The sequence below is a fragment of the Eleginops maclovinus genome, chromosome 2, assembly GCF_036324505.1.
Source record: "Eleginops maclovinus isolate JMC-PN-2008 ecotype Puerto Natales chromosome 2, JC_Emac_rtc_rv5, whole genome shotgun sequence".
NCBI classification, from domain to species: Eukaryota; Metazoa; Chordata; class Actinopteri; order Perciformes; family Eleginopidae; genus Eleginops; species Eleginops maclovinus.
In genome coordinates this window covers 9,877,168-9,891,341 of record NC_086350.1, presented here as the reverse complement: position 1 = coordinate 9,891,341, position 14,174 = coordinate 9,877,168, and the positions used below count along the sequence as shown (strand labels likewise).

At 37.8% G+C, this 14,174-nt stretch overlaps 1 protein-coding gene across 1 annotated transcript; it reads left to right on the top strand.

The window, feature by feature from the left end:
• The first annotated feature begins 590 nt into the window (after nt 1-590).
• On the top strand, nt 591-12,319 carry LOC134874163 (AT-rich interactive domain-containing protein 3A-like). The gene is made up of 9 exons (XM_063898195.1): nt 591-871; nt 1,580-2,206; nt 7,485-7,559; nt 7,651-7,723; nt 8,375-8,558; nt 9,168-9,415; nt 10,065-10,343; nt 10,445-10,534; nt 10,922-12,319. The coding sequence occupies exons 1-9, from the start codon at nt 845-847 to the stop codon at nt 11,059-11,061; spliced, it is 1,743 nt and encodes a 580-aa protein (XP_063754265.1). The 5' UTR covers nt 591-844; the 3' UTR covers nt 11,062-12,319.
• Nucleotides 12,320-14,174: the final 1,855 nt, after the last annotated feature.

The window sequence follows — 14,174 nt, the reverse complement described above, 5'->3', positions numbered from 1 at the left end:
AGTACAAGTACCAGAGTGTAAGAAAACTTTGTGACAAGTAAAGGTTATGCAATGAAAATGTTCATCATGTAAAATTAGAAGCATAGCAAAGTACTCATTATGCAGATTGGCCCGTTTAAGAATGATATAGGCTATATCATGTTTTGATTATAATTATTAATGCATTAACGTGTTTATCAAAGCTGGTAAAGGTGCAGCTAATTGTAATTACTTTGCATACTGCAGGGTAGCTTGTGTATTTGCTCCAGGTGTAACTAAAGTCTTATAGGTGTTGATTATATTTCACATCATTAATCCAAATCTGCAATTAAAAGTAATTCAATGTATTCAATAAATGTAGCGCATTAAAAGTACACAATATGTACTTAAGTACAGTCACTTGAGTAAATGTTCTTAGTTCCCTACACTGTCCAGATAAGATTTCGTTTTTTGTTTTAAATAGAGGTCGTGTTGCCTCAATAAAACCACACAAGTGTATAAAGGATAATAGCAGTGGGTGGGATTTCCGTGTGAAGTGGGAGGGTAGCTCCACAGAAATGCAGGAAAGAAACCCCTCTTTACGAGCTTTACACACGGGGCGGGCCTTCATTCATGTGAGTTGGGGGTGTAGGCCACTCAGTCAAAGACAATCAAAGATGTTTGAGTTTCCATGCGCAGTGACCAGGGAGGTGAAGCGCACAGCAGTTTACCCCTCCTCCAGCTTCGACCTTTTTTTCGGCCTCCACAAACACTAAATCACATTTGATCAGAGCAAGCTTTTTCTGATTAAAAGGAAAACTGGTCATGCGACGCGATTTATTCCGGCCCGAGGGAAGAAGGAAAAACTAGATACGACCTGTTGGCGATGATGGATTACTCGAAGGCGCAAATGGTGAGTGTCGACGACTGCTGGTCTCCTGCCCGTGTTCCGTGTTTGTTACAGTAACAAAGCAAATGGCGATTAATGTGATCGTTTTAGGAACATTTGCACGCTTTCCAAGGCCTTTTAGCTTTGGTTATTAAGACTGTTTTTTTTATAATGATCAGTGTAGTCCGTGTGTTCGCGTTTATCTGCTCTGTGAAATTGTTGTTTTTCCATTAATAAAACCGAAAAATCGACTTGTGAAAAAAATCCCGAGTTCTTGCATAGTTAAGTAGCTTTTAACAAACTAACGATACAGGGATCTAAGTGAGAAACATTTTGGATCCTGCTCCTAATTTATTATTAGTTAATTCATTTTTTCCCCCTGCTAATTTTCTGTTAATTATGGTCTCAGCCATCAAGCTTCTTTTCCCTTTAATCCACAAATGCTGTGCTTTTTGTGTCCAACACAGCCCCCCTCTTTGGGAAAAGTTTAAATTTAACTTGACTATTTGTTTGTATCCGAAAATAAATACACATTACTTTATTTAGACAATATACATAGTGTTTAAACAACAATCTGGGGAAATAAACTAAAACATAATTAGCCATTTTTACTTGTTTTATGCAGTTTTCCATTGTTTACAGCTTACATTTTTGCAGCATATAAATGCAAAAACACCCAATCAAACATTTCCCCAATTAAATTTGTGATTTTATTTGGTTTTCTGTACATAGTCAAGCTTCACTGAGGAGGGGAATTCAGCTGGGTTTCCTCCTGGTAATCCAGGGGTGAAGCTGGAGGCAGTGATGGAGCAGTTGCAGAGACAACAAGAGGCAAAACTGGAGATGAATCTGCAGGAGAAACATCTTCTTCACGCCCAGCTCCTCTTCGCCCAACACGCTGCTGCCGCCAGGGCCTCTGGCTCCAGAGTAGACCCTGCATTATTTGGCAAAGCAGATGGACAGACTTATCTGGCAGCTCAACAAGCTTACAACAGCCATCTGAGCAGAATGGATCCAGATGAGGAAGATGAAGACTCAGATGAGGAGGAGCAGGAAATGGTGGGGCCTGAAGGGAATGATGAGATGGAGGACGATGATGAAGATGAAGATGATGAAGAGATGGCGGACGGGCCTCATCCACAGGCAAAGAAGCCATGTCTCCAGCAGGTTCCTGGCTTCCCCTTTGCTCCTTATCCAACACCTCAGGCGTCCGCTGTGAAGCAAATGTCTCAATCTCCTCCTTCATTGGCAATAAAAGAGGAGCAGGAGGAGAAGGAGCTGCTGTCTCCTGCAGGACAACAGGCCTTCACATCACCCAATGGCTTCGCTGACTGGGGCTACGATGAGTCGTTCAAACAAGTAAGTTATCTTTGATTTAACTGCATAAATAAAGGCCATACTGTTGTTCTCTGCTGTATTGTTTACCATATTTTGTATTGAGGGTTTTCTAAAAAGAAATACACATATAGCCTACATTAAATCTCTGTCCACTCTTGTATATCGATATAAGATATATTTGAGCGATTATAACTCAATTCTGATGTAGCCTCAATTATGTTTACAGAAAGAAATCTGTATCTGTACAAAGAGAAAATGAACATCTGTAGCTCTCCATGATGCTTGTGTGTTCTCATTCCTATTAATAATTCTTGACTGCTCTGCCTCCTGCGCTCACACACATGTGGGGGGAAGGAGCGTTTGCTATTGGCAAAATGCCTGAGTTTGATAGTGTTTAATTACTCTGCAGGCCCGAGATCTCTCCCTCTGCTGTGTTATAGCTTGTGTCTCACACACTGAGCTAATTGGTCTTGGCCATGGTCCAATCCTAACTGTTCAAAGCAGCCGATACAGGCCTGACAGAGATGAAGTTAAAATGAAAGCAAAGGATGAATGAAATAATCTCAAGTGTGTATTTATGGCTTCAAATGTTTACTGCTGTAAGGAATTGCAGGGTAGGGGGTGGCCATCTCTCTCACTGTATCAGACCGATCTCCTCTAAATGAGGCCCAAAGCTAGTATTTACGAGTATGTTTTCAACTGATATGTTGTAGGAAACGGAGGGTCCTGCCAGAGACTTTTTCTATAAGCAGCCTATGTGATTGGTTGTTCTGTGTGTGTTTCCCTTAAAAGGCCCCACTTCAATACAATACATTATGATTAATGAGGCCTGTGGCCAAAGGACAGCTGGGTTAGTGCCTCACAGCATACCAGCAAGCAACTACCCATAATGTTGACTTACAGTAGTTTCAGTGGAGCAGAAGGGGCTTTTTGATATTTCTTTTGAGTTTTACGCATCATTTTCTTTGTGATATTTCCCATTTACTTGTGTGCCCTCCTTGTTGCCTGACTTGTGGTAAATCTTATTTGTGGAGTTACTGTGATTTAAAAAGGCTATGTATTCATTAGGCCCTTTTGAAACCTTACAGGCTCACAAACCTTACTGCTGACGTAGCTCAGTGGATATCTTTGCATAATTTAACTGTTGCCTGGCAACACTTAATGGCAGCTTAATTCAACTGCAAGTAGTCAATACATTATATGGCCACTGTAGTGAGAATTGCATTTCCTTTTGTCAGGCCAGCACACAACACCTGGGGCAATGAAGAACATTTGTCCCATTTTAATTAAAGCACAACAACAAGTTTGTGTGTGTGTGTGTGTGTGTGTGTGTGTGTGTGTGTGTAATGGTTACGTGTTTAGATGCTTAAAGCACAGGAAATTTCTCTGAAATATTCCATTAGAACAAATGTATGTGAGGCATAGGGAACATTATTGAGTTTAAAATGTTAAGAAGCCCAGGACCACAGATTTGCTTGTTTTGTCAATGCTGTTTTTTTTACAGTTCAGTTTAAAACAGGACTCATTCAGTGTTCAAATTAAGGCTGTTTTATGTGACGTGAATATAAATAAGTTCTGTTTGTGAGTTTGAAGTAGGGCCTTGTGGAAGTTAATTGGTGGCTGGTTGAAATGGTTGTAATAATTTACTCTTCCTCTTTTTACTTTGACATCAGTACCATCTCCACTACCCCTTTGTTTTCCTTTCCTTCACTACCATTATTAATCAACCATCTTTGAGGTTTTGGGCATGCTGTACAAGCCTCCTCATGCTGGGCAGCCATTGTTCACTCCTGGCTTGCGGTCCCACTGTACGCTGTAAATGTGGAAAGGGTGGGGACTGAATGACCCCCGTTTGCTCTAATTCCCAGTTCACAGCCCAGCAAGGGGCCAGATAAATTATCCTGACATGTTCGGTTGACTAAAGGCTAAATAATTTGATTGGGATTAAACATTTGGTCCCCCCGTGGTTACATGACACTAGGAAACGGATAGGTTTTCACTGTTTGCTCTGCTGGAGTCGCTCAATGATTTAATAAAGCTCATTATAAGAGGAAGTTACCGCTGAGTATTTTTTTGATAGGACTAGATTTTTAATCAAGTGTACTTACATAAATGTGATAATTTTTACTTGTGAACAGACATACTTTTACACAACTACTTTGTGTATAGGTACATACATAAACCTGATTATTTAAGTTTTATTTTAAAAAAACATCTTAAACCCTAATAAAATCTAGCCTTTTTTTAAGAAAACAAAAGAAACCTTTTCCTGACCTACATACTGAATACTATGAGGATTCCCAGAGCTGGATGTGTGAAAACTCTGTGAGCAATTAACTGAAAGCTCTTTGTTAATAGAGCCACAGTAGGTCTCACTTGCTCATCAATAAGGGGGGAAGGGTTTTATTTCCATCTCGTGGTGAAAAGACTGGGATGTTTATCTACCTTCACATCAATACGCTTTGGCTGGGGGAGTAGAAGTCCTTTATTAGGAACTCTAAGCTGAAGCCATTAAATGTGTCAACAGCACGGCCACCACAGGGGCAGTTTTATTTGTAAAGTGAATACATACAGATGTACTGTTTAAATAGAACAACAACTAAAACAGCAACCGCACAAATATTTTTCAGAGGAAAAGTTGGAATTTACAGGAGTCCATTACAACAGGGATTTTTCCAGCGGAGGGTCTACTTATTCTGCTTATGTACTGCTTGAAAATGTATTAATAATAAAACCTTAAAATTCGATTCAGGAAATATGTCAACAAGTAGCTGTATCTCCTGTTTTGTGAACATAGTTTAAATAGTTAGCTGAAATAACAAATGCATTGTTCAAACAATAAGCTAACGGTTATGGTTAAATGGTTGAAAATAGTGACTTAAATGATACATATAAATGGTTAAAATAATTAGCTAAAAGTAACATGTAAATGGTAAATAAGCCAGCTACAAGTGACGTATACATTTAAAATAAATAGCTTAATGTTAAAAGTAACATTTAATCGTTGATTTATAGCTAGCTAGCAACCAATACGTTGTTGAAATAGTCCCCAAAATAAATGAATAAATTGTTTCAAACTCTGCTATAAGAAATGTATAAATAATTAATATAATTGGTAAATGGTAAAACAGATAGCTAACAGTAATGGATAACCAGTTCAAATATTAAGCTAAAAGTCGTAAAGATGTATAAATGTTTGAACTAGTTAGCTACAGGTAATGAATAAACAGTCCAGATAGTAAGCTAATAGTAATGTATATGGTTTAAAACAATTAGCTAATAGTAATGTATTAAAACAATTGTTAAAGTGATGGTTAAAAATACATTTAAATGACCTCTGGCGGGTGCACCTGTGACAAGAAACGCTGTGAACCTCTGCATTACAATGTCCTGCAGCTGTCTGCGTGTCAGAATCAGAAACAGTTAATATATTTACACAATATTTCAAATAGTTTTTACTGTAAACACACAGTTACAGTTGGACTGGAAGAGAGATTATTGGATCTCATGTATTTCTGGAGCTCAAATGGTGAAATGTTATTGGTTTTAAACCTCCGTCAGATCAGATCGCCACACTTCACATTAAGTCAATATAACAATGTGTTTTTAAGTAAAAAATAATAGATTTGAAATGCAAGTATTAAGTAAAATGGAAAGATGATAAAAGACAAAAGTGGTACATAAATAAACTAGGGTGACAATTGGAGTATTTGTCAAATACCAAAACTCTGGATGTTGTTAAAAATACAAAAGCTTGTTTTAGTTTAAAACATTTTCACATAAAACCTCAAATGAATGACGTGTGGGCCCTCATGAGGCTACAGAAAGCAAGCCAATGATTTATGTGTGACATTTCATAACATGTAACAAGGTCCACTATAGTCCCTTAATGAATGTAGTGCAATGTAAGTTTTGAAAGGAGATCGCAGCAATAATAGAAAAACATGTCATCTACTGAGTGTAATTGTAACAGACAGAGCAGAGCGTTCTTGAGACTGTTCTACCAACCATGTGTTATTTTCATTGCATGATCGTGCAGCTTTCGTGTGCCTTGGCAGAACAATAACATCTCAGCAGGCTTTTCCACACAGTTGCACACACACTGCCCTCCACACACATTTTTAACCTTTAACTGTCTCCGTAAGGGGGAGGGTGATGGACGAATATCATGTCACATGAAACTACCTAATGAGCCCTTTCATTAATCTTCCTTTTACTGTGCCCAACTCTGAATGGACACCTCCTTTGGGAAATATAAGATAAAATAAGCCTTTTTTTTATTGATTACCATAGAGTTAAATAAAAGTGTTGTAGCAGCACAAGGACATACAAATACTACAGATAAATCAAGTAAAAGGAAAAACTATAGGAAAGTATATAAAAATAAATATAATCCATTCAAGTGTAAATCGAAATTACAAGACTGGCATAGGTGCAGTAAAAGTGAAGTGCAATAGTGGTGTGATTTGTACCAGTAACGTATATTTAAGAGTGTTATGATACCGCCTAATATATTAGTGTACGCCACAGTGATGTATATCATAATTTAGTTATGATGCATAGTTTGTCTGTTCATGTTGCAATATAATATAATATTAAAACAGTACATGATGTTAATCGTTTGGAATATTACCATAATAAAGTATAGTATATAAATAAGATAATAAAGGGTTAAATGTATTTATACACAGAAAACAATATGTGTGTATACAGCTCCGAAAAAATGAAGAGACCACTTCAGCATTATCAGTTTCTTTGGTTTTATTATTTAAAGGTTTGTCTTTGAGTTAAATTATGTTTTATTTATTTTTTAATTGTATTCTATAAACTACTGACAACATTTCTCTGTGTTGGAATTCAACAGACACTGAAATGGCTGCCATACATGTAGAGATAAATATTTAAGAAACATTTGGAGTGGTCTCTTATTTTTTTCCGAGCTGTAGAGTAGTACAGAAATACCAGCAGGTTACTGTTTTTTTTGTGAGCTGTGGTTTCACCACTGGGAAAAAATCATGCTTGAACATATGAGGTGTTAAACACATAATTCAGAGTCCTTGAGAATACGGGACAAATAAGAAAAGCCTTAGAAATAAATGGTATCTCTCAGAGAATACACCATGCCAGTGTTTGTTTAATTGAAATAATCTCGTGTGTTCACCATACATAGTAAAGCACTATATCTTCATCCATTTTAGTTTGAAATATGCAATCATTAAACTCATCACAAAATGTGGTCTCAGGACTGTCTAGAGGACAAACTGTTCACTGATGTCTTTCTGTGTGTGTGTTTTTACAGAGAGGAAGTGCCATCTGGGCTGAGGAGGCTGACGGAGGAAAAGTCAAAGCTGAACCATCAAGGGACTTTGCCAAGGTCGGTAGATTTTGTAGTTTTATGTAAACAAGTGGTAGATAGCAAAATTATCCCAGAGTAACAGTTGCCAATGTTTGTCTTTAACGTACAGCTTTATGAACTTGATAATGATCCCAAACGGAAGGAGTTTCTTGATGACCTCTTTGTCTTTATGCAGAAACGAGGTAAGAACCACAATTAGCAATAGAAATGCATCTAAAATACCGTAATGATTTGCAGTATAATTTTTGGCTATATTTCCAGTCTTCTTTTTGTCTACCAGTGTTAAGTACTATATGTTAAAGACAGTTATGCAGAATAATTGGGCCAAATGAAAACATCCAAGCAGAAGCATAAGTAGATGGAACTGCAGGAATCTGTACTTGTGGGTTTAGGTAAGGGTCCCTGCAGTGTGTGCGTGCATGCGTGTGTCTTTAACCCAATAAATCTTGTTTCTACAACTGTTTTTCAGCCCCCCCGCTTAATTGGCTTTAGTCCCAATCGGAATTGAAAGGGTTAGCCATCAACCCTGTGATTGGCAGGCACTGCTGGCTCTAAAATCCCCCCTCCCCCTGCACTCAAATCAATGCAGCTACAGAGCTGCTGTTGTGGAATTAGCCCACCCCCATTCATCTGAAATAAGCTTTATTAGAAAAGTCTTTCCACACAGATTACACATGCTTAAATGTTTTACCAAACATTTAGCGCAGACCCTTAGTTGCATTAATGTACTGTTGCTCTCATCCTCCTCTTTATGCTCTCCATACTTTTACAAGGTCAGTCATGTTTCGTGCAAACTTCTCAGGATTTCATTTAGTTATTCCTCATTCATCCAGGAACTCCTGTGAACCGCATTCCCATCATGGCCAAGCAGGTGCTGGACCTGTACCGGCTTTATGCTCTTGTGACAGAGAAGGGAGGCCTGGTGGAGGTTATCAACAAGAAGATCTGGAGGGAGATCACCAAGGGTCTCAACCTCCCCACATCCATCACCAGTGCCGCCTTTACGCTCCGCACTCAGTAGGTGTCGCTCCCATTTGTGCTCTTCAGGAGCAATCAAGGAATTAATGGGGTAGAAAATCTTTGAATGTCCAATTACAATTATCTCTAATTCGGTAAAAATGTAGGATGTTGAAGTAATTGCAATTTATACTTACAATAGAGTCTAACATTTTCATTTAACAAATAATAGTTCAAATAATAACAAATACATTAAATGCATACTTTTAAAATTTTAGTTTTGGGTGTTTGTATGATTGCATTAGAGTATTTAGCATGTTATCACATTAATAATACCCATCTATCTAAAAACTGATCACAGATTTAATAATTACATTTTGAGAACTTTTTTTTGTTTTCATTACAGTATTTTTTTATTTTAGGTTTGCTTTATTTGTATCTGAAAAGCAAGTTTCATGTTACTTTATTTCAGTATTATGTACACTAGGTGAAATGCAAAGAAAGGACTAAACATTGATATGTTGAATTCATGGTCTTTGAAATGAAATAGTTTGTTAATTATCAATTAAAAATAAGTTAAATGTAATTTTAATACCCTGGTTATTTTTTATTTAAAGTAGTGCTCATCTGCCCTAAATCATATGACTAATTTGAAACATTTCCTTGCAGGTATATGAAGTACCTGTACCCATTTGAGTGTGAGAAGAAGGGCCTGAGTTCTCCGGGCGAGCTGCAGGCAGCCATCGACAGTAACCGCAGAGAAGGCCGACGTCCAAGCTACACCAACAGCTTGTACCGCTACTCCCCCTCCCCGACCTCTGCTCAACACCGCCTCTCTTCACCTACCATGCAAACCCCCCCGACCGGACACAACGGCCTGAATACATCTGCCAGCCCAATTCTGAAGAGAAACCATGGTATGACAGAGTGTGTCAGCGCAGCAAAACTAAAATGACTCTGATCACAGAGAAAATCTGCTGGTAATTAGAGGATCCAGCTTCCATATTATTTTATACCAATTCATTAGTGAGCACCTACTTTCTTTTGTTAGCATAATTTAACAATTATTATCTTCTGTTTATCTGAATGGAAACAGAGTGGTGTAGTAATGGTGTATTTTTTGTAGGCCGACTGGGATGTTAGCTTTGCAAGGGCTCTCTTGACAAAATTCATGGGGCTATTTGCGTTTGATTTTTTTGTGATACTTACACGTTTTGATCAGCTGGGTAATCTTCACATTAACAACAATACTTTTATAATAATTAAAGCGTAAATGCAATTACAAGAAGTGAAAAGCAAACGCAATTCTATAAAAAACAACACGATGGTTGCATTGTGCCCTGCTAAAACAAAGGTGGACTCATGTTCTCGAAAGCTAAGTGTTAACCAAAACTTTGGGCATTTTAGCAAAAACGCATAAAAAAATATTATTTTGAGACAAGGGAGCCCGGAAGTGCTTAAATTCTAACTAATTTCAAAGTGAAGGACTCATTCCTGCCCTGCTTTAAACACTTCTTCTGGTTTTCTGATGTTTAAAACTGTTTCCACTGATTTTTTTCCAATCAGATGAGATGCCTACCCCTGTAATGCCCGGCAGGCTGCCCATGGCTCTGGTCTTAGGGCAGCAGCAGCAGCAGCAACAGCTGGCACAAGCTGCCGCGCTGGAGAATTTCAGAGAGAGGCTGGAGCGCAGCGCTGGAGTAGCTGCAGCCGACGGACCAGAGAAGAAGATGATGCGGATGGCAGAGGAGCAGCAGCGCCTCATGCAGCAGGCCCTCCAACAAAACCTCCTGGCCTTTGCGTCTCACTTCAACCCCATGAATGTCAAACATGACAATGGACATGGTGAGTTTCTTTATCTGTATTGACACTGCATTGGCTCTGTCATTACTTAACAATATTTAAGGAAAGTCTATTAATTGGATTATTTCCCATTTTCTCCACAGAGAGCAAACAGGATATGTCTCTGAGCATCTCCACTAATGGAGCAGCCAGTATCAGTGTGTCTGTGGAGGTCAATGGCACAGTTTACTCAGGTGAGGGAATACATTTAAGTTGTTCTTATGCCTTTCAGTGCTTTTTAAATTCTCCCCAAAAAAATGCTACACCTCTGTCAGAAGATGAATAATGTAGGACCACAGACCCCTGTACATGGCAGTAAATAACATTTCAATTGGTTTCTTATATCCGTAGAAAAGCAGTAGATAAACTACAAATTGTGGTTTAATGGGCGAGGACAGAAGAAAATAGAATTGAACTATTTCATGACTGGGAGCAGTGAATTCCTCACCAAACAGATCATTTCCATTTTTAGCAGAACTCAATTCTTCCATAAACTTCACCTTGACTTATTTGTGTGTTTTTTGTAATTTTTATTTCAAACAGTATTCATTGTAATCTTATCTCTGATCTCTGCATTGCAGGAAAGCTGTTCGCCCAGAAGTCGGCTGCTCCTGTGGCGTCACAGGCTGTAAATCTGGCAGGAACGAATGGTTTCAGTGCCATGTCCTCCTCTCATAGTCCCTCCTCTTCATCTTCCACTTCCTCTAAGGGACCAAATTAAGCCTCCCTTGACCTTAAATATGTCCTCAGCAAAATTATGTAGCTACATGCAAAAACTCGGTGAACTCTTAACTAAACGCTGTCTCCTAGTACACCTCTAGTTGTGCTAGTTGACCTCCTGTTTGCCTACTCAAGCAGTGCAGAAAGTCAGAAGTACCACTTGAGGAAATCTATAACTTTCTACACTATTTTTACAATATAATGTGCTTTAAATGAGTTTTGTCAAGAGGACAGAGATGTGTAACCTCAAAGGCTTTAAAACGGACCATAATATAAATTCAGATCAGAGTTTACCTTTTGTGCCTGTTGGATAGTTTTTCTTTTAAATGGCTTTATAAGGTTTGTGCAGAAATGTCTTTTGACTTGTCTTTGTGTCAACTGCATTTATATCTAATTATCTAACAGTTCTGTAGCTTCCTTTTTCCATAGCCATAGTAGAACAGTGTGGTTGCCAAAATGCAGCTAATGAAGACCAAAAAGCCTTAGCTCAATGTCATTGTTCCTGTCTGTAACTCTTTTACTGGAGCAATTTTGTACCCCTTTTTTAGTTAAAATTTGGTTTAACCGAGTGAAAGCTCATAGTTTAATAGCAGCTTTCCTGGTTTATGTATAAAAAAAAAAATCTAAAATTAGAGAAATGCTTTGCAGGTTGGATTTTTGTATGTTTTGTATTGTGTTTCATTTTATCTTTTTTATATTTAATCATTTGACTCAGCCTCAAATTTATTTCAAAACAATTATTTCATGTCAGCTTTGAATCAAAGGCAAAACAAAAGAGACAAGGTTTTGCTGAGAATTATATATGTAGGATGGAAGTTGTTCAACATTTACCTCAATTGACTTTCCATGTTGGTAAGTTTCTCGGGAATTTCGTCTGGACTCAGGAATGTCCTTTTGGACTCATCACTGTTATACTGTACCTTTATAATATATATTGCTGTGTTGTGTTGCATAAATGCAGAGAATGTATCACTAATTACCTCAAGCTTTTGACAAGTGCACACTGAAACAGTGCTACCTCACTCTTCTAGAGAAATATGCAATACTTAATGCAGTGTGTTGGTTTAGACATCTGCTGAAATATACTGTATGTGGACAATCAAGTAGACATATCAATCATGCAAACAAATGTCACTGTGGACCTCAGAAAGCAAGGTGTATGTTAACTCTGTTTTGATCTTTGCTGGACGTATTTCTTGGACATGTGGCCATAAGGAATAAAACCATATTGTGTGCTGTAGAAAGACTGTGGGGTTTTTTTTCATTGTCATTGTTACCTTTGGAAAACTGCCATTATGTAGGCTTGTTAAATATAAGAAGGCAAGACAAAGCATTTTCAATAAATGTTAGCTCTTATATTTAACAAGCCTTGCAGATGATACTGTTCATTTCAGTTTATACAATTGTCTAGTAGTCTTTTCAGTGTTGTGTGTCAGCTTTAAACAATCCTAATAAGTAGGTAAATGTTTTATACTTCCTTAAAAAATCTCAAAACACTGCATCTCTCAATCTTCATCAGTTACTGAAATTATTTTTGTAGTCACACATACTGATCCCAATGCCTAAAAATAAATGACATGTTTACTTTTTCTAAAATTCAACTGTAAACCCCAAGGGTAGAATGTCAGTTTGTGAATATATTCGAGTTTTTGTACTTGAGTACTTTCCATTTAATTTTACTTCACACTTCCAATCCAGAAGACACGTTTTACCGCTCCAAATCTATGGAACAGAAGTAATTCCTGCACATATCAAGATTTTACATAGAAAACACATGGATCAGTTTACAAATGTAATGCATTGTCGAAGATTAAACACAATAATATGAAACTACTTGTGAATTGAGTATTATTGATTGCAGTATTTCTAGTTTTACTCAAGTTAATGATCTGAATACCCCCACCTCTGCTGGACTGTACATGCCAAAAGGAAAATGATACATGAGTGGCCAGATGGTGGTAGTATTTACTCTGCTATAAAAACGAGACCACACAAGTTCAGGGGTCTTATTCATCTGTAAACATGCACATATATCAGTATTTAATTTATCATCACTGTGACATATCTGCTTTTAATTTCTTTAGACAAGAGCATTATTCAGTAAACACGGTTTTATTTTGTCCTGTCTTTTATCTTGAAAGTCATTAGGGTTTTCTCCCTAATTGAGACCTTGGTGACTAAAACTAAATGTGTTTTTTCCACGGAAGTCTGCCAGAAGTCTATTCATTTTGAACATCGAAGAGGACGAACAGAAGTCAAAGTCAAAGTCCACTTTATTGTCAAAGTTTCCACATGTGTTATACATACAGAAATACCTAAATAATATTTAAATACCGTTTCTGGCAGTCCCAAAATATAAACAAGAACATAGAACATAAAAAGATAAGAGCCTAGAAAGAAAAAGCGGGGAGTAAAACGGGGTATACAAAGAAAACTAAGTAATGTACACATATATTAGACACAATCAACACAGTTTGACAGTAGTGCAGAAAGAGTCTGTATTGAGAGTTAATTCCTGAACTCTGCAACAGACATTATACCGGGTTAAACTAATGGAGATGAGAGCTCAGGGGTCAGATGATAAGGGCAGATTGAACGGGTTGCAGGATTTAATGTTGGGATGGTTTTTCCATAGTAACACTGCTGGATTGGCATCTGGAATACTGTAGAAGAAAGATGCTACAGGCATAATTTAGAGGTATTATCAGATGATATCTCCGCCCACTGCCCCGCCAACCAGCGAGGAATAATACTCGTCACTCAGCAGATGAGGAGATCACTGTCCTGGAACGCAGAGTGGAATATATTGTTAATATGCAAGTTTAGTTAAGCATTTAATTGCTCAAACCCATTTCTAATTTGTGTGATTTATTTGTGCCTTTGTGTTTCTGGCACACCCAAACAATGGCATACATTGCCTGAAACAGAATCATGTGAGGGATACCTCCAGGACTGAAAACCAGAATGTGTTTTAAAAAGCCAAACAATTCATCTTTTTCTCCGGGACTTCTGGACTTCTTCTTGTGGATGTTTTAAAATAGGCTCTGACAAACCTTCAACACACTGTCGGCACCATGCCTTACCACGACGAGGAGTATCCAGGTCAGCCTCTGT